Consider the following 24279-nt stretch of genomic DNA (forward strand, 5'->3'; position numbering starts at 1 on the left):
ATTGACTCTACCTGCTCCTGTCAGATCCCATTGACTTAACCCTTTTTTACACTGTTCATTTCCTTTGAGGAACAGTATAAATTATATTCAGCAGGCAAAGTCATGCGTTTTTTTCTCTGCTCAACTCCTGTCCTTTCAACACACTGACGGAGCGTCCTTTTCCTGAGAACAATGGCTGTGTGAACAAGCCCTTACAAACTCAGCCACACTGTATTCAAATATTAGCAGTACAGAGTATTCTATTCTGATACCATCAATGTTATAATAAGTCAAACCAAATTGCTGGTGACCTCATGATTTTCTAATCTTATTTTGTAGTGTGGAAAGCCACTGCCGGGACTTTCCAAACAAGAAGATTGCTGTGGAACAGTGGGCACCTCCTGGGGCTTAGGCAAATGCATGAAATGTCCAAAGAAAGCTAGTAAGTATAATACCGATTTATTTGTTGTTTTGCTACTGTTAAAATCATAATTTTACATACACTTAGGCTTAAGATTTTAAAACTTTATTGCTCCTCTCCAGAGATTCCATGTCAGTAAACTGTAGTCTTAGCAAGTAATTTAGGATATCTACTTTGTACACTCAAAAAGCCAACTCTGCTTTTAAATATCTTAAAAAGTTACATGATGTAAGGTAATTGGGGATTGGAGGTGTACCGGGGCAGTACTTCCAGGCGTACTTGCTTCTTTGCTTTACATAATGTGAACATGAAAGTAATCAGCCATTGCTTCAGAAAGAAAATATTGTGGTACGTCCTTGGGAGCAATTTTCTTATACTTAAAGGTCCCACGTTCATTTGTTTAAGCTATAGTATGCAAGTATAGACATTATTGGACCATGCAGCTTTCATATAGTTCAGGAAGAAGAGGCATGTTGTACCATAAACTAGAACATGCTTTGGTGCAAGAAATAAAATCAATGGGAAGAACTGCCTTGTGAAGATGCTGAAGGAAACCAGTACAAAGGTATCTAAAAAAGTTGTACTTTCTGAAATGTTCTCTGGTCTCATAGAATAAAAATGTATGTGTTCGGCCATAATAACTATAGTGATGTATGAAAGAAAGGAGGGGAGGCTTGCAAACGAAAGAACATCATCCCAACCATGGAGCATGGGGGGGGGGGCAGCATTATGTTGTGGGGTGCTTTGCTGCAGGATGGGACTAGTGCACCTTACAAAATAGATGAGGTTATGAAGAAAGATAATGGTGTGGAGATATTTAAACAACATTTCAAGACAGAACGATAAAACTTGGACACAACTTAGTCTTACAAATGGACAGTGATCCCAAATATTTTTCCAGCATGGTGGTAAAATGGCTTCAGGACAACGAAGTAAAGGTAATAGAGTTCATCGCAAAGTAGTCACATCACTTCCATAGAAATAGGGAGAAATTGAGAATCTTATGTAAGGCTGCCCAAAATGTTTGGCTAAAGTCAGACAGTTAAGAGGCAATGATACCAAATAGGAACCATGTTTGTAAACTTCCTGGATTGTCAATGGAAATGTGATTAAATTAATAAAAGCTCAAATCTATCAGCATCTTTAGTAGTATAAATCCACATGAGAGAGAGTCAGAGAAATTCCGGCACTGCTGTTGTTTTATCCTGACTATTCCATTAACAATGTTCAATGTATGCTGACGGTAACTGAATCCCAAATAGTGGATCACTGTGGGTGGTGCTACACGCTAGTAGAACATATGAAATCAGTACACAAGAAGAGAAGAAAAGGATTGCGGAGCAGCTCACCAGATCCTGAGTCCGTAGTATCGGGATGTCACATCGCGGTCAGGCGGCAGCGAGAGGAGGAGGCTGAGATGGTACCGGGGGAATCCGACGCCAGGGCCACAGCCGTATCGCACCGTCAAGTGCTTCGTCAGGTGCTTCCTCAGGCCCTATAGGGGCCTGACGAAGCACCTGACGGTGCGATACGGCTATGGCCCTGGCGTCGGATTCCCCCCCCGTTCCATCTCAGCCACCTCGTCTCGCTGCCGCCTGATCGCGATGTGACAACCCAATACTATGAACTCAGGATCTGGTGAGCTGCTCCGCAATCCTTTTCTTCTCTTCTTGTGTATTGATCTTTAGTAGTATTCTGTCATTTTATACTATTTAAATATAGAATTGATCCAAACTGACCTAAGAGAGAGAGAGAGAGAGTACTAGGATGTCAGGTGAACTATAGATTTATCCTATAGCCTGCGTTTGCAGTCTTGAAATATGAAACAGACATTAGTCAATTATAATGAATTGTTTGTGGCAATTTGAACCTAAATATAAGGCTCTTGGAAACCTTATACAGATCCTCGGCTACAATCTGTATTACAATAATAGTTGCTCTTATGCTGTTAGAATTCTACCGATTGCTAATAACACTTTTGTTGATTCCTATGTGTACGGGGGAATCAGGGAAACTGCTGTCAGTTGAACTAGCTTTTGGCTGACAGCTATTAAGGTTCATTGCCACTATAACTCCATCTCTAGGTTCCTATAATACAGTGGGACATGCTGTGCCTGCTAAAATGCTTTCACTACCCAAAATGCAGATCACCAGATCAAGTTTTTTGCATGAAGGAATGCTGAGAGCCAGAAAGAATTGTGACTTTAGCTGCATAGTATAAAAAAACAGGCAATAATTAAAAATCACTGCAAAATTACGTATTTATAGGACGCTCTGGAATATAAAACGCACCCAATTTTAAAGGCGGAAAATCTAGAATACAATGTAACGTATAGGACAGTGATCTTCAACCAGCGAACCTCCAGATGTTGCAAAACTACAACTCCCAGCATGCCCGGACAGCCGTTGGCTGTCCGGGCATGCTGGGAATTGTTGTTTTGCAACATCTGGAGGTCCGCAGGTTGAAGACCACTGGTATAGGAGGTAGTACTCACGTGTCCCCGCCGCTCCTGACCCGTCACCGCTGCCTTGGATGTCGCCCTCCATCGCTGTCGCCGCATCCCCGGGGTGTCCCCGTCACTCCGGAACGTCTCTGCTGCCTGGTATCCTCACTGTCCGTCGCCACCATCACGTCGCTACGTACGCCGCTCCTATTGGATGATGGGACGGCGTGCGCGACGACGTGATGACGACGAAGGAGAGCGCCGGCCATGCAGGGGATCCCGGCACGGAGCAGACACCGAGGAGGCAGGTAAGGTCCCTCCCGGTGCAGCCAGGTTAGTGTCACTTTCCCTTCAGACGCGGCGGTCAGCTTTGATCGCGACGTCTGAAGGGTCAATACAGGGCATCACCGCGATCGGTGATGTCCTGTATTAGCTGCGGGTCCTGGCTGTTCATGGCCGCCGGACCGACCTGATAGGACGGGGTTTTAATGTGTATTCGCCGTATAAGATGCACCAACTCCCCCCCCCCCCCCCCCAGTTTTAGGGAAGAAAAAGTGCATCTTATATGGCGAAAAATACGGTAAGTCATGCTATCATTCCACTGTATGTAGATTGTTTGTATGCTGATTGAAGAGGAATTCCATAAAAATCTGCTTAGTTAATCTTTCCTTCATTGTGATGCATTGATTAACATTTTTCCATTGAAAAGTGAGAGCTGTTGACTGATGAACGCTGATTCATTTCATTTAGGAACCCCGAGGACCTGACTCATCAGGAGTATTTTCACTTTAGGCAAGGAAATGAATCATGTTCAGCATTAACAATCTGACATTAAAGTGTAGCTTTCTCCACTCACAGTGAATCCCGTCCAATGTGTGTCTGGGACGCACCTTCACAGCTCACTGTCCAACTTATTTCACATTTCTAATGCAAGTCAAGAGAAAATAATACATTTATGTATCCCGGCACAGCATTTGTTATTTTTGCACATTCCCCGCAGGTTCCCATTTTGTAACTTTCCAGTCAGGACACAGCTAGTGCTTAGCAATAATCTGCCAGCAGTACAAGTCTCCACAGGGTACATGTCTTTTAGAATCACAGGGCTTGGCATCACATCATAATGTTAGAGTGTTTCTCAAAGTCTTGAAGTTTTACTGGAAAATCTATTCAAGCTGGTTTATAATAAAATAAAATAAAAACGGAATTACTGTACAAACCTACCAGACTGTGAGGATAATGGGATTGTCTGTTCACTGGTGCAAAAAAGGAAATTAAGAATTCTTTTTGCGAGACACATATAGAAAGTGATTTTTTTTTTACTTCGCTGTGTTTTACTAGATTGTAATACAGTAAACCTTGTGAGGCAGACTATCCCAAAAATGTAGAGAAGGATTTTATGAGTTATGTAAAAAAAAAAACATTTTCGTCCTATGTGTGATATTTATGCTGTGGTGAGGTCAGGAACCTGGGATTAGATAAGGTAAAAGAACACTTCTACCTGTACACAATTATATAAGGGTGCATTCACACCACGTTTTGCTGTTATGGTCACCGGATCCAACTGGGAAATGTGAAAACTGGGCACTGCCGTATGCCAGCCGGACCCGCCCCGTATCTCATTCATTCGAATGAGCCAACTGGAGTCAGATAGTGACTCAGTTTGGCTAATTTTCTTGCCCCATATACGGTTTGCTGGCCGCACTGAACACTGTAAGCGTTTGGAACTCATTGAAACACAGTAAAATGGTGCTGATCTTTCCACTATACTGTAGTTTTAATTTGTGTCGGTTCAATTCCTGATTTTGGTAAAAGTACTGGCCAAAATAAATTTCAAATACCGACCAAAACACTATGGGGGAGATTTATCAAAACTTGTGCAAAGGAAAAGTTGCCCATAGCAACCAATCAGTTCCCTTCTTTCATTTTGCAGAGGCCTTGTTAAAAATGAAAGAAGCAATCTGATTGGTTGCTATGGGCAACTGGACAACTTTTCCTTTGCACAAGTTTTGATAAATCTCCCCCTATGTGAACCCAGTCTTAGCGGGGTTTCAGTTTGGCTCATTTTTTTGCCCCATATACGGTTTGCTGGCCGGACTGAACACTGTAAGGGTTTGGAACTCATTCAAAACACAGTAAAAAGGTGCAGATCTTTCCACTATACTGTAGTTTTAATTTGTGTTGGTTCCATTCCTGATTTTGGTAAAAGTACTGGCCAAAATAAATTTCAAATACCGACCAAAACACTATGTGAACCCAGTCTTAGTGTGGTTTCACAAACAACTTTAAGGTGTGGCAGTTTTATAACTGGATCTAGCAGAAATAAGAAAAATAAGTTTTTCCCTTATTTTTCTCATTCTTGTTTGATCTACTTCTGGTTATGTCTTAAAAAAACTGAATGCAAAACTACCACAAAGTGGCCTCAAAAAGCTGTGATAGGTTTTAAGTAACCTTTAGTTATTAGATCACCATTAACAACCAAGAGCCAAGACGTTTATAAAATAATCAGTACCTGACAATATAATACAAATATTTTCTATATGATGTGTCACATTATTAGTATAGAAATTATTCTTTTTCTTTTTTTCAGCTCAACCGAGTACCCAGTACATGGAGTGCCCTCAAGGCTACAAGCGTATAAATGCTACATTTTGTCAGGGTAAGCTTTGAAATCCATTATATTGTTGGAATGTTGTGCAATAGGAAAGGACTCTTTGTTACTTAAAGGGGAATTCACAAAATGGTTAGAAGCAAAATTAGAAAAAACTTACTTGGTAATTAAAACCATTTAGGCCTCTTGTCTTTAACCCATTAAGAACATAGGGGGAGATTTATCAAAACATGTGCAAAGGAAAAGTTGCTAAGTTGCCCATAGCAACCAATCCGATCGCTTCTTTCAATTTGCAGAGGCCTTGTTAAAAATGAAAGAAGCGATCTGATTGGTTGCTATGGGCAACTCAGCAACTTTTCCTCTGGACAGGTTTTGATAAATCTCCCCCATAGTGTTTTTTCATTTTTATTTTTTTCCTCCTTACCTTTCAATAGTCATAATACTTTCAGTTTTTACCTACAGGGCCATATGAGGGCTTCTTTTATGGATGACTATTTGTAATTACATTATTCATTTTACCACAAAATCTACAGGGAAGCCAGAAAGAAATAATTTGTTTTTCTATGTGTGTTTTTCTGCAACTCAAAGTAGTTTTCAATTTTCATATTAAGTTGGGCATTGTCATTTAGAGAGGGGAAATGACCAAAGATGTGGGGGAGGGTAACAAGTGTTGATCTGTCCTGTTCTGGATAGGCACACTGTGATAACATTAAAGGGGTACTCCACTGGAAAACATTTTTTTCTAAATCAACTGGTGCCAAAACGTTAAACAGATTTGTAAATTACTTCTATTTAAACATCTTAATCCTTCCAGTACTTATCAGCTAATATATGCTCCACAGGAAGTTCTTTTCTTTTTGAATTTCCTTTCTGACTGACCACAGTGCTCTCTGCTGACACCCCTGTCCATTTTAGGAACTGTCCAGAGTAGAAGCAAATCCCCATAACAAACCTCTCCTGCTCTGGACAGTTCTTGATATGGACAGAGATGTCAGCAGAGAGCATTGTGATCAGACAGAAAATAAATTCAAAAAGAAAATAACTTCCTGTGGATCATATAGCAGCTGGCAAGTAAAGGAAGGATTAAGATTTTTTAATAGAAGCAATTTACAAATCTGATTAACTTTCTGGCACCAGTTGATTTTTAGAAAACTGTTTTCCAGTGGAGTACCCCTTTAACTACAGCAAGGGGACACAGTTTCATATTTGCTATGGGACACAAAAATAGTACATTTGTTAAACTTTCTGGAGACTTTAAAAAAGCAAATAAAATTATGTGAACAAGTAAAACACCATACACATGAATATATATAATTCCTCATCTCAGAAACACACAACATTGTATTGAAGGAGTTTTTTTGTGAAATATATCTTATCCCCTATCCAAAGGATAAGTTATAGATGTCAGGGGTCTGACCTTGATCCCATAGAAATACATGGAGGGGGGCGTGTCGGCCGCCGCTCATTGCGGGGGTCGGCATGCCCCCTTCCAGAAGACTGCCGGGGCCCCATTCAGGAGATAGTAGGAAGCCCCAGAGGTCAGACCCCCGTGATCTATAACTTATCCCCTATTCTTTGCACTACTTTGCAGTAAGTTATATTTCACTGCACTACTCCTTTAATACAATTTTACTTAAGTTAAGTTACTTTTGTTTTTGCTTTACAGCTTTTATTTATGCTGTTAAATGATAGAGCAGTGTATAGTTTTCTGTGCGTGTTCTGGCACTTATAATTACAGAACATTATTAATTACACACTCATGACTTCATGCTATTACATGTATATTGTGCTAATATTATATTCATTACTGTTTGCAGATTGACAAGGCTGGTAATACTGTAGATTAGCAAATTATAGTACCGTAAATGATGCCTTATAGGCTTGGACCTCATGGTGGCTCTCATGGGTCCTCCTGAGTTTGTAACAGACCAAGGGCAGGGAGTTTGTTGGAATCCGGGCACCGAGGCTACAAAATTACCTAAAAAATGTTTTTATACTCACCATACACTGTGTAGGTCCTTTTTGTTGATAGAGAAAAACATTAAAGTGGTACTTCCCTGGAAAACATTTTTTTTTTTAATGAACTGGTGCCAGGAAGTTAAACAGATTTGTAAATTACTTCTTTTAAAAATCTTGATCCTTCCTGTACTTATCAGCTGCTGTATGCTCCAGAGGAAGTTATTTTCTTTTTGAATTTCCTTTCTGTCTGACCACAGTGCTTTCTGCTGACACCTCTGTTCATTTTAGGAACTGTTCAGAGCAGGATAGGTTTGCTATGGGGATTTGCTTGTACTCTGGACAGTTCCTAAAATGGAGCACTGTGGTCGGACAGAAAGGAAAGTCAAAAAGAATAGAGCTTCCTCTGGAACATACAGCAGCTGATAAGTATTAAGATTTTTAAATAGAAATATCATAATTTACAAATCTGTTTAACTTTCTGGTACCTGTTGATTTAAAAAAATAAAAAATATTTTCCAGACTAGTACCCCTTTAAGGTCCAGTACAATGTAGCAGATGACCTCAGGGCACTTTGGGTTGTAATGCAGCATAGCATGATATAAGTTTAACATAAACATATAAACCCAAGGCAAACCCAAGAAGGGTACTTACGGCTATGTATGTAAAGTACCATATGATGAAAGGGACCATGGGCGGCGATTAAGATCTTTGTAGGAAATAAATAGACCACTGGCTGATGTCCCTACTAGGGCATTGAGCCCTTTCTTGTTTAGTTTTTTTTTTCTTGCCCAACACCAAACTGGATACGTTCAGGCTTCTGTGTATCTTTCCATTATCCTTTAGTTACAGTTCCAACATAGTTCTATTTTATTTATTTTTTTATCTTCTAGTTAGGCATTACTGAAGCACATATAACATTCAGGGAATCAGTGTTATTCCCCACTGCACATATATTTGTTGCCCTGCTCCTGCATATTGATATGTGTTTTCTTTTCATTCCAATTCTGTTCTATCTGTAGAAATCTATTTTATCATGTATTTCTTTTCTTTGTAGATATTAATGAATGCTACATGCAAGGTGTATGTCCTAATGGGGAATGTCTTAATACAATGGGCAGCTTTAGATGTACTTGTAAACAAGGGTTTGTTCCAGATCCCACGTATTCATCTTGTGTGCGTAAGTAGAAATCCTATAATACTTAATAACAATTCCACCACAAATGTTGCATTGAATAATATTAAAAACCTTAGTGGGCTTTGCAAGAGCCCATTAATTTAATATTCTTCAGGAAGGGTTCCTCCATTTTTTTTCTGTGTCGTTGTTGTTTTTTTTTTTTTGTTTCATCTAGTGTACCTTTTTGATCTTTTATCCATTCTTCCATTACTGCATAGATAGATGTAGCTCCATGGTCGGTGGTACAGTTGCTGAGGTAACAGTATGATGCCCAACAAGATTTATACATGACCCCTATTAATTAACTTGTTAAGGACGCAGGGCAAATGGGTATGCCCTGGTCCCGTTACCGCAGTTTGAAGCACGCTCACGAGATGAGTGTGCTTCATACTCTGTGGGTCCTGACTGCTATCAGCTGCCAGGACCCAGGGTTAATGCTGGATATTGCCGATCAGGCCGGCATTAACCTTTTAGACCCCGTGTTATGCCGCATGCGTAAATGTACGAACTATTTAAAATATAAGGTTAGTTAAACCGCACGGTTGATAGCTTACACGTAAAAAAAAAAAAAAACAACAGTCCAAAATTGTGATGGTTTTTAGAAGGTACTTGGCTTCAAAGGAACCCGGCTCATGGCGCTGATAGACCAGACATGTAGATAAACTTAAAGGGGTATTCCAGGAAAAAACTTTTTTTTATATATCAACTGGTTCCAGAAAGTTAAACAGATTTGTAAATTACTTCTATTAAAAAATCTTAATCCTTTCAGTACTTATGAGCTTCTGAAGTTAAGGTTGTTCTTTTCTGTCTAAGTCCTCTCTGATGACACCTGTCTCGGGAAACGCCCAGTTTAGAAGCAAATTCCCATAGCAAACCTCTTCTAAACTGGGCGGTTCCTGAGACACGTGTCATCAGAGATTACTTAGACAGAAAAAAACAACCTAAACTTCAGAAGCTCATAAGTACTGAAAGGATTAAGATTTTTTAATAAAAGTAATTTACAAATCTGTTTAACTTTCTGGAACCAGTTGATATATAAAAAAAAGTTTTTTCCTGGAATACCCCTTTAAAAGAGGATTTATTGACCAGAATGCTACGCGTTTCGCTGCGCATGCGCAGCAAAACGCATTGCATTCTGGTCAATGAATCCTATTTTAAGTTTCTCTACATGTCTGGCCGATCAGCGCCGTGAGCCGAGTTCCTTTGAAGCCAAGTATCTACTACCGCATATGTACCGGAGGGCAGCAGACAATAATTTCTACATACCTTTTCCCATTGTTGTGTATGTGTCTACACAACCACCCAGGGTGAGCAGTTCATTTATATATTAAATCAGCTTTCTGGGTCGAACAATATTATTCTATGGAGCGCTTACTTCCTTGTCTCTATGATTTTTAGAAAGGGAGGGTGAAAAACTAAAGTGCAAATAAGAAAATTGTCCCTGTCTTAAGGCCAAACTGGGCTGAGTCCTTAAGGGGTTAAAGATGCATCCATGCATTGAACTCTCTGGGCATCATACTGCTGCCTTGGATATTGTATGGGTCCTGTGTGTCTTCACACCTGATCTTAAAGGGGTATTCCAGGAAAAAACTTTTTTATATATATCAGTTAATAAGAATTAAAGGGGTATTCCGCCCCTAGACATCTTATCCCCTATCCAAAGGATGTCGGATCGCCGCGGTCCCGCTGCTGGGGACCCCTGGGATCGCTTTGCACGTAATGATGGGCGGTACAGGGGCCGGAGCATCGTTTTGTCACGGCTCCGCCCCTCGTGATGTCACGGCCCGCCCCTTTCAATACAAGTCTATGGGAGTCCCATAGACTTGCATTAAGGGGACGGGCCGTGATGTCACGAGGGGCGGCGCCATGATGTCACGCTGCTCCATCCCCCGTATCGCCCGTCATTACGCACAGAGCGAACTCGCTCTGTGCTGTAATGATAGCGCGGTGCCGCAGCGGGGATCCCGGGGGTCCCCAGCAGCGGGGCCGCGGCGATCTGACATCTTATCCCCTATCCTTTGGATAGGGGATAAGATGTCTAGGGGCGGAGTACCCCTTTAATACTTCTATTAAAAAAATCTTAATCCTTTCACTACTTATGAGCTTCTGAAGTTAAGATTGTTCTTTTCTGTCTAAATCCTCTCTGATGACACCTGTCTCAGGAAACGCCCAGTTTAGAAGCAAATCCCCATAGCAAACCTATTCTAAACTGGGCGTTTCCCGAGACAGGTGTCATCAGAGAGGATTTAGACAGAAAAGAACAACCTTAACTTCAGAAGCTCATAAGGACTGAAAGGATAAAGATTTTTTAAGAGAAGTAATTTACAAATCTGTTTAACTTTCTGGAGCCAGTTGATATATAAAAAAGTTTTTTCCTGGATAACCCCCTTTAAGAACAGGCATGGGATTGTGTTACTAGGTACGCTTTAAGTAAAATCTTGTAAGTAATATACCTCCAAAGGATAATTCTAGGAATCTAGCCGTCCCTGTGTCCCATTAGAATTGACAATGGGAGGTGCACTGAAGTTAGAAGTTCTCTAACCAGAATGTTTTGCTGTGCATGATACATAATCAAAGAGTCCAAAATTGTAATTGACCCTGAGAAACTGGTTATAATAAGGGAAGGATATTCATTGGTGCCAACATTGTTCTTCTTAGTCAGACACAAGGGGAGTCCAATGTGCCGACCTGGCAGAGGAGCAGCTCCGGACATGGCTTCCTATGTTCTCATAATAAGTTGATAAGATAAATGGGAGATTGTGCTCTAGTCATACTGGAATTTTAAGTTATCACCAGGTTAGGCTTAAAGGTATTTGAAGATCAAGTTCTTAAAATATCTTTAGTGAAGGACTTATTTAATTAAAAAAATATTTTGCATCTAGATTGGTTTTCACCTCAGAACTGAACCACATATAACCTAATAACATATCAAATTTTTTTTCTACTGTGATTTATTTTTTAATAAGCTCATGTATGAGGTTGTTTTCAGATGTCCCAAAGGTATTATTATTATTATGTGCACTTGACTGTTAGTTACTTTGCATCTGTCAACATAGATATCAGATTTGCCTCAAACTCATCTACTTAATTCATATCCTTTTGACTTAAAAATTGTGAATGAAGGCCAAACCAGTAGATTATGGAATACATCCTAACTACATTATTCTTTAAATGCTGTGCTACAGTTCTGCAGAAAATGAATTAGATGTAGGAAAAGCTATAACTCTGGCATCGTAGACGAGGTTTAAACCTTGTGACTGGGTACCGGAAATGCAACACTAAACACGTTTTACCAAAAATTGCTACTTTTTCCCAAGAAGTACAGATCAAGTACGGTACATAGGGGAGAATTTATCATTTCCGTTGCTAGCGCAGAGTGGCAAGATTGCACAGGTTTTTTTTGTGCAAGCGCTATTATTTTGCAAAAAAATGTTATGCTAATATGAGACTTGCGCCAAGAATTTACACATTTTTGCCTTTGTTTGCAGCTAATCAGTAATATGGGAAGTCTGATCCAAGCACACAACCGATTTTACCTGAGGCTGGTACACACTTTTACTCTCATTCTTAGTTTTCTTCCACTTTGGTACCTGTTCTGGCCTGCCATGTATTTGCAATCACAATACTTACCATCTGAAAGGGGTACTCCAGTGAAAAACATATATGTATTTTTTTTAATCAACTGGTGCCATAAAGTTAAACAGATTTGTAAATTACTTCTATATAAAAATCTTAATCCTTCCAGTACTTATCAGCTGCTGTATGCTCCACAGGAAGTGCTTTTCTTTTAAAATGTATTTTCTGTCTGACCACAGTGCTCTCTGCTGATACCTCTGTCTGTCTCCGGAACTGTCCAGAGCAGGATAGGTTTGCTATGGGGATTTGCTCCTGCTCAGGACAGTTCCTGAAACAGACAGGGGTTACAGCAGAGAGCACTATGTTCAGGCAGAAAAGAAATGTAAAAGGAAAATAACTTCCTCTGTAGTATACAGCAGTTGGTAAGTACTGGAAGGATTAAGATTTTTAAATAGAAGTACTTTGCAAATATGTTTAACGTTCTGGCACCAGTTAATAAAAAAAAAAACAACATGTTTTTCACTGGAGTACCCCTTTAACATAATCACACATTTTGCCTATTTATTTTCTGCAGTACCAGTCCCAGAGCACTAGTTTTCACCATTTTTCCATTCCATATTTTTCCACCATGCTCATCGTGTGCAGACGGCATTGCATGACGTGAATTCATAAAATTCACATGGAGCACGTTTACAGATCTTGTATCTGTTTTCATAAGTATTTAACATTTTGCATAAATAAAATTTTGAGAAATGATTTTACCAAAGCCCTGGACTGCTACATCATTTCAAGACAGTCAAACACAGTTAAAATAAAGTCCAAGCAATGCTGAACACAGTTGCTTGATGTGATGATGAAACTTTTCCTTATACAGTGGTCCCTAAAGTTACAATCGCCTCAGGTCACAATATTTCCAACATACAATGGTATTTTCTGGACCATTGTACCTTGAAACCATACACAACATACAATGCTATGGAAAGTCCAATTCTGTGAAATGTGTCATTGGCTGGAAGAACTGACCAATGAGAATGGGCAATTCACGGGTAAAACACCTGTATTACAGAAGTTAATGCACTGACTGGCTGTCTTGTTGCGCCGCCCTACAATATATTCTGTACTATTCTTAACCTGTGTCAGAAATGAGCTCCTTATTGGGATATCAAGTGAGGGAAGCTTCATTTTCCCTACTACATTTTGTGTTCTATACAGAACCTTGAAGAAGCTATTATCCTCAATATATGATGTGATTTACAGCTTCCAGCAGCTGTTGCTAGCTTTTATAAGAACTTTATAAGAAGTTTAATCTTTATAAGAAGTTTAATATGCAATTGTTATTTGCTTATTTTTCTTTAATGTCCATTTTTATTTTGTGTTGACATTTTGGGGACTCCAGAGCCGATTACCAGTTTTCCATAGAGTTGCAAGCAAGATACAATGGTTTCAACATACAATGGTCATCACATAATAAAAAAATGTATATTGTTACTTGAGGGACTACTGTACTTGTGTTTATATTTAGGCTGGGTTTTGTTATAATGTTTTAAAAGAGCTCATCCTAAAGAAATACAACTATAATGTGTATTTGTAGGCTGTTTATACAAAGTCACAATAGCACAAATAAGAACACAATCAAATCCCTAAATAATCAAGTACTTTTTTCCATTCTGCAACTAAGAACTTTATTTTATCATTAGAGCAGCAATATAGGGTTTTCTGTTCCTTTTTTTTTTTTTTTGCATGAAAAATTATAGATTCCATAAATACAATTTTAGAGTATAAAATAAAAAATGTATTGTCTTCCAATTTTTTTTGTCTGGCTAGCAAAAAATAACCCCCCCCCCCCCCAATAATATTTAATGATGACTTTCCGTAGTATATGTTCTAACTGTTACCAAACATAGTTTGTGGGGGTTATATTATCATATATGTGTTTTTCTAACATTAACTATATTTTATTTAAACTGTATTAGTTTTTTTTAAACAACTTCCCACATTTGATAGCCTATGTGAGTCGTTACCTATTTGTAAATTACTTCATTTCCCCAAAATAACTCCCAGAAATAAGCTCTAATGTCTTGGGCAATGGGTGTCTCACTTCCCTGCAATCTTCTATCCACTGCTTGTTGTTAGGCTCAGTCTGTCTCTAGTAACAGAGACACCAATACCAAAATGCTAGAAGTGGGGAGAGCCTTTTCTAGTACTTTGTACTGGAGAGAGGAAGAGAGCTTGGGCTGTGTACCTGTAATCTTTTGATCGGTCTGCTGTCTCCAGAGGTTTCACGCTCTGCTTGAAAAGTAAAGATTAAGGCTTTCCTCTTATTTTTGACCACCCATAAAGTTCTGAGCAGCTCTCCCTTGGCAGATACTATTAACTGTATAAAGTGCTGCCTCCTGAATGTAATCTCTCCTTCTGCCCACCCTTTAGTCTGCAGGCTTGTCATCGTTATCAGTAGCAGCAACAACAGTTTAGTGTTTAGCATTACCCCTTCCTTGCTGTTTAGCTGCAGTTTGTTTCCTTTCTGCTCACATAGCATTTCACAAACCCAGTGCATTGAAAACCCCATCCTCCTCTCCAAATGCCAACTGTAGTACTGTACTGTAAATCATCCCCCAGTACAGTACCAGTCTGTTCAGTCCCGTGAACTTTCATCAGCACTCTGCCATGAGGGGTAGGTGCTTTGCAGTGATTGGCAAGACAAGTAAGGGAAAGAAAGTCCCTGTGTAAGTACTGAACTGTTAAAGAACAACCCAGCTCTGGCCCCCTGAAAGGGTCTCAGAAACTCAAAAACAGCAGTAAGAAAGCATCATCAAGTACAGTTATACTTAAAAAAAAATTGTGTTTATTTATTTTTTTATTCATTTCCTTTTAGAATTTTCTTTAAATTTTATAAAGTGACTGTTATTGAACATAAATAATATACGGGAATACTTACAATGATTAATAATAACATTAAACCTAATATCCTGTAAGTTCCATAGTGGCATGGACTCGACAAGATGTTAGTAGCAGATCATTTAAGTCCTGTTAGTTTCTAAATGCGGCTTTCATGGATTAGACTTGTTATTCAATCACATCTCACAGATGCTTGATCAGATTAATATCTGGGGAATTTGGATGCCAGGTCAACTCCTTGAACTATTTATCACCATTCCTGCCACTTCCATTAGGGAATACCATTACTATGAATGATGTACTGGCCAGAACATTTCCCAGACCATCACACTACCTCTCCACCAGCTCCCCTTTTTTTTCATAGTGCATCCTGTTGCCTTATCTCTCAGATAAGCAAGTCATCCACGTATTGCAAGGGGAAAAATTGTTTATCAAATACAGACACCTTCTTTCATTGCTCCATGTTTTAGTTTTGGTGCACCTATGTCCTTTGTAGGTCCTTTAGGCAGTGGACATGGGTTTGCAGGGGCACTCTGATAGGTGTATCTATTCATCAAACTCTGATGCACTGTGTCCTCTGACTCCTCTCTATCACAGACAGAATTTACTTTTTTTGTGTATGCCAATCGCTTTGCTATTGGGCTGGACAAAACACGCTAGTCTTGGCTCACCATGTGCAACCAACAGTGAGCTTTGTTCACCCATGCACCTGTTAGTGTTTTGCTGGTTGACACTCCGTGGTACATTGCATAACAGGATTGCACTAGAAGACCATTTTGGGAATGCTCTATCATCTAGGCATTACAATTTGTCCTTTGACAGAGAAGACTAATTCCTTACGTGTACCCATTTTGTTGCTTTAATTTTACTTTCTCCATCATATGTCCTCATTACAGGCACCATTGTCACCAGATAATCTATGCTATTTACTTTTAATTTTCATATTATGACTGACTTGTTTGCCTTTGACAGTTTATTGTGCCTGTGTATAGAAAGATTCACAGGCACCTGTACAGGCAATTCGTTGATATTTGTTGGGTTTCATTGGACACCAGGGGTTACAAGGGGGTATCCCCCCACTTGTACATTGTCAGTCAGGTTTTCTCCTGGCATGTAAAGGGGTAAACTACAGTAGTTTATTACAGGCTTGCTCCTGCAGGTTATTGTAGATGTACAGCAGCAGTGCCTGCACAATTGCCTCAATGAAAGTACACTGCTCAAAAAATAAAGGGAACTCTAAGATAACACATCCTAGATCTGAATGAATGAACTAATCGTATGAAATACTTTCGTCTTTACATAGTTGAATGTGCTGACAACAAAACCACACAAAAATTATCAATGGAAATCAAATTTATCAACCCATGGAGGTCTGGATATGGAGTCACTCTTAAAATCAAAGTGGAAAACCACACTACAGGCTGATCCAACTTTGATGTAATGTCCTTTAAAACAAGTCAAAATGAGGCTCAGTAGTGCATGTGCCCGTATGACCTCCCTAGAATGCCTGGGCATGCTCCTGATGAGGTGGTGGATGGTCTCCTCAGGGATGTCCTCCGAAACCTGGACTAAAACATCCGCCAACTCCTATACAGTCTGTGGTACGATGTGGCATTGGTGGATGGAGCGAGACATGATGTCCCAGATGTGCTCAATCGGATTCAGGTCTGGGGAATGGGAAGGCCAGTCCATAGCATCAATGCCTTCCTCTTGAAGGAACTGCTCACACACTCAAGACACATGAGGTCTAGCATTGTCTTGCATTAGGAGGAACCCAGGGCCAATCACACCAGCATATGGCTCTCACAAGGGGTCTGAGGATCTCATCTCGGTACCTAATGGCAGTCAGGCTACCTCTAGCAAGCACATGGAGGGCTGTGCGGCCCCCCAAAGAAATGCCACCTCACATCATTACTGACCCACCGCCAAACCGGTCATGCTGGATGATGTTGCAGGCAACAGAACGTTCTCCATGGCGTCTCCAGATTCTGTCACGTGCTCAGTGTGAACCTGCTTTTATCTGTGAAGAGCACAGGGCGCCAGTGATGAATTTGCCAATCTTGGTGTTCTCTGGCAAATGCCAAACATTCTGCACGGTGTTGGGCTGTAAGCACAACCCCCACCTGTTGGGCCCTCATACCACCCTCATGGAGTCTGTTTCTGACATTTGAGTAGACACATGCACATTTGTGGCCTGCTGGAGGTCATTTTGCAGGGCTCTGGCAGTGCTCCTCCTTTCACAAAGGTGGAGGTAGCTGTCCTGCTGCTGGGTTGTTGCCTCCTACGGCCTCCTCCACATCTCCTGATGTACTGGCCTGTCTCCTGGTAGCACCTCCATGCTCTGGACACTACGCTGACAGACACAGCAAGCCTTTTTGCCACAGCTCGCATTGATGTGCTATCCTGGATGAGCTACACTACCTGAGCCACTTGTGTGGGTTGTAGACTCAGTCTCATGCTACCACTAGAGTGAAAGCACCGCCAGCGTTCAAAAGTGACTAAAACATTTGCCAGGAAGCATAGGAACTGAGAAGTGGTCTTTGGTCCCCACCTGCAGAACCACTCCTTTATTGGGGGTTTCTTGATAGTTGCCTATAATTTCCACCTGTTGTCTATTCCATTTGCACAACAGCATGTGAAATTGATTGTCAATCAGTGTTGCTTCCTAAGTGGACAGTGTGATTTCACAGAAGTGTGATTGACTTGGGGTTACATTGTGGTGTTTAACTGTTCCCTTTATTTTTTTGAGAAGTTTACATCACTGTGTTTTAGCTACCTGATGTACTAAATGTCATTGTGTAAGTTAATAAAACTATTTACTTCTAAGGACTGTTATTTGACATAAATTAAAACAAGAGAGAAAGAAAGGAATGTGAAGTTGGCCATGGATATACACTATTTCACAGCTGAATGCACGAACAATCTCATGACTTCAGTAATACAGGGGTTTTACCAGTGAATTCCTATTCTGATTGGTTGGTTCTTCCAGCCATTGACATGTTTTGCAGATCTGGACGGTCTGTACATTGTATGTTGAGTATCGTTTCAAGTTACAATGGTCCAGAAAAGACCATTGTATGTTGAAAATATTGTAACCTGAAGCCATTGTCAATTGAGGGATCACTGTATTTTCATTTTCAGCAGATCCAAGTCTGTATGTATTCCATTCAGGTTCTGTTCATTTATGTCGGCTCTCTTTGTGTTAGAGCTTTTTTTTCCCTACTATTCTGGCTCTGTGATGTTCCTATTGATTTTGCTGGGACTATTCTGATACAAAGTGTCATTGCTTTGTAGTAAGGTACGCAAGGTTACGTAACAACATTGCCAAGCAGCTCTAAATCTGTGAGGTATTCATGTTTTGGTGCAAAATGTATTGCTACAAAAACTGTGTTCCTACTTATATTTGGTCTATATCGACGACTATGAATGGATGTGGTATAAGTACATTGGTGGAAGGAGCCCTTTAAAACATTTAGCTTTTCTTTACAATGTTTTAGGTTTTTGTAGTTATGGTCAAGAATATTATGATGCGTTAAGAGCAGAGTACTAAAGAGAATGCCCTCAGGTTATTCTTCATTTCTATAGGTGGGGGATGCACTGTATTGGAGTTGTTGGTGGATAATTCAGTTCTGCAAATAACCAGCTCTAGATTTATTATAAGACAATTATCATAGCTGTGATTTCCCTGCAGTAAGGTTTGTGCACTGCTCTAATATATGAGCTCTACTAAAGTCACCCTTTTACTTGGCATCTCCTTCATGGCATAATACAGTTTTTTTCCCTTAGTAATAAAAGCTGTTAAGTCACAAAATAAAAAAAAGAAATGACTTTTAAAGGTTAATCATATTTCCTACTGTATATTCTGTTGTTTGCGGGGCTTCTATATATGTATAGATTAGTGTTTCCCAACCTGGGTGCCTCTTGCTAAGGCTGTCTGGGCATGCTGGAATTTGTAGTTATGCAACAGCTGGAGGCACACTGGTTGGGAAACACTGGTAAAGATATAAGTACACATTCACTGACAGTCAATAATAGAAATTCCAATCTACAAGTATATATATATATATATATATATATATATATATATATATATATAAAAATGTGATGTATATTAAATATCTAATATATCTATATAAATATACATATATTGCCCATAGATATAAGCCATTCCTGCTGCGGTCTGATTTGGTTGTTATTTTAGAGATGAGCGAAGTTACAGGGATTCGATTCGTCACGAACTTCTCTGCTCGGCAGTTGATGACTTAACCTGCATAAATGAGTTCAGCTTTCAGATGCTCCGGTGGGCTGGAAAAGGTGGATACAGTCCTAGGAGAGAGTCTCCAGCCCACTGGAGCACCTGAAAGATGAACTCATTTATGCAGGCTTAAGTCAGCAACCGCCGAGCTGAGAAGTTCGTGACGAATCGAATTGAATTATTGTAACTTCGCTCATCTCTAGTTATAATGGAGCAAATTTTCAGTTTTTTTTCTTCTTCATTCTTTAACAGCCACGTTCACTGACATATATTTTATTGATTATGTTTTATTAGCTCTTTCTGAGAGTTCTATATTTAAAATAAATATTTTACTACTTTTCAACAATAACCATAAAAACACAATGACCTTTTGTGTCTCCAAAATCTGAGAGCTATAGTTCTTTCTGTTTTTGTTGATGGAGCTGTGTAAGTACTTTTTTTTTCTTTTATACATTTTTTGGGGGATATATATATATATATATATATATATATTTTTATTTTATTTTTTTTCAGGGGATGGAGAGGTTGGGCAGCAGATGAAATTCTGTCTTTGAAATTTTTTTGTTTATGGTGTTTACTGTGCAGGATAAAAAATGCATTTGTTTTATAGTATGTTCTGTTAAAGGGGTACTCCGACCCTAAGACATCTTATCCCTCATCGCCGTTACGCCCCCTCCCATAAACTTGCATTGAGGGGGTGGGGTGTGACGTCACAAGGGGCGCCGTTACGCCCCCTCCCATAGACTTGTATTGAGGCGGCGGGGCATGATGTCACACAGGGCGGAGTCATGATGTCACAATACTCTGACCCCGTGGTTGTGAGGCTTCAGACTCGTATCCTCCAGCGCTGCGTGAAGCTCACACAGGTGGGTGCTGCATGAGAGATAGCGGGGGTCCCCAGCGGCAGAACCCCTTGATCAGACATCTTATCCCCTATCCTTTGCATAGGGAATAAGATGTCTTAGGGCCGGAGTACCCCTTTAAGGACAGTACAGTGAAGTTTCTGTTTATTTATTGTAATAAAAAAGCATTTTTTTTTTACACTTGACACTTTATAACATTTAGTTGTTGTTTCTTACAATTTTTTTTTTTTTTTTTTTAGTGCTGCAAAAGAATTGAAAGATGCAGTTAACTACCCTATGTAGTTTTGTGTATTATGCCTGTCTGTCAGTATTCTAGTGACTGGCAGCCTATCAGACATGTCTTGGCCCAGCAGGCTCACATGCCATACAAACATAACATTCATGGGGGCCTTTCTTAGGTACTCAGCTGCCATGAAAACTCAGTAGTAAGGGGCTTGGAAAAATTGGCTGCCCGAGTGAAAACTCTCCCTCTGTTAAACCACCTAAATGTCACAATCGATAAAAAAGCAAAGGTGTTAAAGGGGTGCTCTGGTTGAAAACAATTTTTTTCAAATCAACTGGTGCCAGACAGTTAAACAGATTTGTAAATTACTTCTATTTAAGAATCTTAATCCTTCCAGTACTTAGCAGCGGAGTTAGAGTTGTTGGAGTTGTTCTTTTCTGTCTGACCACAGTGCTCTCTGCTGACACCTCTGTCCATGTCAGGAACTGTCCACAGCAGTAGAGGTTTGCTATGGTTATTTGCTTCCAATATGGACAGTTCCTGACATGGACAGAGGTGTCAGCAGAGAGCACTGTCGTCAGACTGAAAGTACTGGAAACATTACGATTTTTAAATAGAAGTAATTTACAAATTTCAGTTGACTAAAAAAAAATCACTAAAAAAAAATTCACCAGAGTACCGCTTCAAACATATCCCTAAAATTGACCATGGCAGCCAGAATGTAAATCTGTTGTTTATACTGTTGTTAGGTTCACGTGCTTATTGTGCTCTGGTAAAGGGAGCTCCGGCGGCCAGTCCATCAGAAGGACAGGAGTTAAGCGGAGAACAAAATAGCGTGTGTCCTTTTTTTTCCACCACTCAACTCCTTTAAAATACCAAACACCCGACGGACCCCATTCAAGTGAATGCGTTCCATCAGGACCCGGCTGTGTCAGCTGTCTTCCGATCCATTTAGCGCAAAAAAAGGAGTCAAACAGACCCTAAATAGGGCAGAGCACAACAGACTCCGTCCCTTTTAGGTATTTGCATCTTATAAATTACTTGAATGAATAATACTTGTAGTACTTTTTAGCCACCATTGCTGTTTACATTGGCTTCCTGTGTAGTTATCATAACTACAGCAGGTACAATAACAAACATGGCACTAGGTTTATCCTTAGAGGAACAGGTCTAATACTTGCTTTACATATCTCAATATTGGTGGTATACAGCAGCCTGCTAAACTAAGGCCATTTTTCCTGGAAAACTTTTTTTTTCTTTAAATCAACTGGTGGCAGAAAGTTAAACTGATTTGTAAATTACTTCTATTAAAAAATCTCAATCCTTCCAGTACTTATTAGCTGCTGAATACTACAGAGGAAATTATTTTCTTTTTGGAACACAGAGCTCTCTGCTGACATCACGAGCACAGTGCTCTCTGGTGACATTTCTGACATTTTAAGAACTGTCCAGAGTGGGAGAAAATCCCCATAGCAAACATATGCTGCTCTGGTCAGTTCCTAAAATGGACAGAGATGTCAGCAGAGAGCACTGGGCTCGTGATGTCAGCAGAGAGCACTGTGTTCCAAAAAGAATTTCCTCTGTAATATTCAGCAGCTCATAAGTACTGGAAGGATTAAGATTTTTTAATAGAAGTAATTTACAAATCTGTTCAACTTTCTGGCACCAGTTGATTTAAAGAAAAAAAATTTCCACCGAAGTACCCCTTTAATGGTGTAAGGAGAAGTTATTTAGGTGGGTTATATCATTAAGATGTAAGTGCTGCCTCAGACATCTGTTACTCCCAAATAAATCTTGTGCTGAAATGAGACAGAGGTCACATGATTAGTGGTTTGAAGTAGTCATAGAACAAAAGACAACACTCTAGGGCGCAAATCATTTTTGACTTTTCTATTTAGCTGTTTGATTACTGGTTTGGTTATTTCAAATAAAGTCAATATGCAGTACTAAGAAAGTGAATCAAATAAATATATATATACAAGCTGCTATTGCGACAGCAAGTCTCATCCAAATTATTTTGTGTGACTTGCTGTTGCATTACTTTATTTCAGTTGTGACTTAGCTGAAGCCAAATCACAGAGAAGTCGCAGTCGCCCACAACTTGCATTGAGGTTAGCGGTGGCAAAGTCTCATGCAATGTACAGTTTGTGACCCAAATATTCATCAAAAATGGATCTTATGCGACTTCCTTTTGCATTCACGCTATGTCACGTGTAACATTATTCACTAACATTACGTGCAACGTTGTGTGACCCAAAGTCCTGATGTAGGCCTAGCCTAAAAATGTTGGACTAGTTGATAATTACATCAGTATTTTTGTGCTGAGGACTCCTTTTTTGGTCTACTACTACTACCATAAGAAAAGTTCATGAACAGCTCACCCACTTGCCTCTACTGTGCCTCGGACGAGACTGGAACTCGGGCCAATACAATAATGAATACAAATGGAATGTCCAGCTCAATCTTGATGCAATCTGTATTTTATTTATTCAGCAATCAAGCAAACATGGAGATGCACAGATGACGCATTTCGGCCACAGAGTGGCCGAAACGCGTCACCTGTTCATCTCCATGTTTGCTGAATAAGTAAAATACAAATTAGATTGAGATTGTGCCGGACATTCTGTTTGTATCCATTACTTCTACTACGATTTTATGGATATTATTATTTGATATTAGGGATCGACCGATTATTGGTTTGGCCGATATTATCGGCCGATATTCACGATTTTGGACATTATCGGTATCCGCAATTACCTTGCCAATATGCCAATAAAGCCCCGCCTCCCCGCCCAGAGAGCGCCGCCGCTGCCCCATTGCCTCCCCCATCCCCGGTTTTATAATTATCTGTTCCCAGGGCCTGGGGTCCGCGCTACTTCTGGCTCCTGCGACATCCTGCACTATTGCTGTGCGCTGCGCAATGACGAGTGACGTCCTCAACGCGACGTCACCGTCAGTGTGCACAGTGACAGCTCAGGACGCCGCCGGAGCCAGAAGTAGCGCGGACCCCGGCCCCGGAAACAGGTAATTATATAATCATGGTTGGGGGAGGCAATGGAGAAGCGGCGATGTTGGTTGGACTAGGGAGGACCCCAGGACAGACAGGGGGAGAGAAGCGGGCGGCGGTCTCTGGCCCCGCAAAAGCCGCTGCAGTTCATTGATTTAAAGCGCTCACTTTCAATCACTGATCTGCAGCGGCTTTTGTGGGGGTGTTTGGGGGAAATAGCCGATAACTTATACCGGAATATCGGTATAAGTTATCGGCTATCGGCCTGAAAGGTCCCAGATTATCGGTATCTGCCCTAAAAATTCAATATCGGACGATTCCTATTTAATATTTATATATTTTTTATTGGTTATGCTACTGGACTGGTGAACTATATTGTTTCTTCAGAGTTGCACTGATGGATATAGGGTTTTCTTACATATGTCCATTGATCCAGCTGCTTGGGTTGCACTTTACTCTGGATATCTACGACCCGTCAATTCGCTAGATCAAAAAATGCTGTAGTAAACAATTTTTTGATCCTGTTCAACAATATAAAAAAGTAGAACATAAAAAATGTTACCTATTTATTATACTTAAAAGGCATTTAAGCTTATTTTATAGGTGCGTAGGTGAAGTTGGACCAGAAAGATGCCTTTTGTAATGTAATAAAGCCAGACAGGCTTCAGCCACACTTTTCGGCTTCATGAAGTGAGACTGGCAATGTGCCTTTGCCCTTTCTCCTGTAGCCCTATGCCAAGCTGATCACTCACTGACCATAAGCAGACTTATGTGCTGTAGACTCCCTTTTTCGTTCCTGGACAATAATTTAAATATTTTCCTAAGAAATTAAATGATCTGGCAGAAGAGAGGGAAGGTAAAATATTACTATTTAA

At 40.1% G+C, this 24279-nt stretch overlaps 1 protein-coding gene across 3 annotated transcripts in view; it reads left to right on the plus strand.

Moving 5' to 3' along the window:
- The window catches only part of LTBP1 (latent transforming growth factor beta binding protein 1), a 366216-nt gene that overhangs the window by 257767 nt on the left and 84170 nt on the right, over positions 1–24279 (plus strand). For all 3 annotated transcript variants that reach the window (XM_056567405.1, XM_056567406.1, XM_056567407.1), the window contains 3 exons: positions 319–421; positions 5432–5500; positions 8466–8588. In XM_056567405.1, coding sequence (XP_056423380.1) covers positions 319–421; positions 5432–5500; positions 8466–8588 — 295 coding nt within the window. The remainder of the gene's footprint in view (positions 1–318; positions 422–5431; positions 5501–8465; positions 8589–24279) is intronic.

Source organism: Hyla sarda, chromosome 3, assembly GCF_029499605.1.
Source record: "Hyla sarda isolate aHylSar1 chromosome 3, aHylSar1.hap1, whole genome shotgun sequence".
Classification (NCBI taxonomy): Eukaryota; Metazoa; Chordata; class Amphibia; order Anura; family Hylidae; genus Hyla; species Hyla sarda.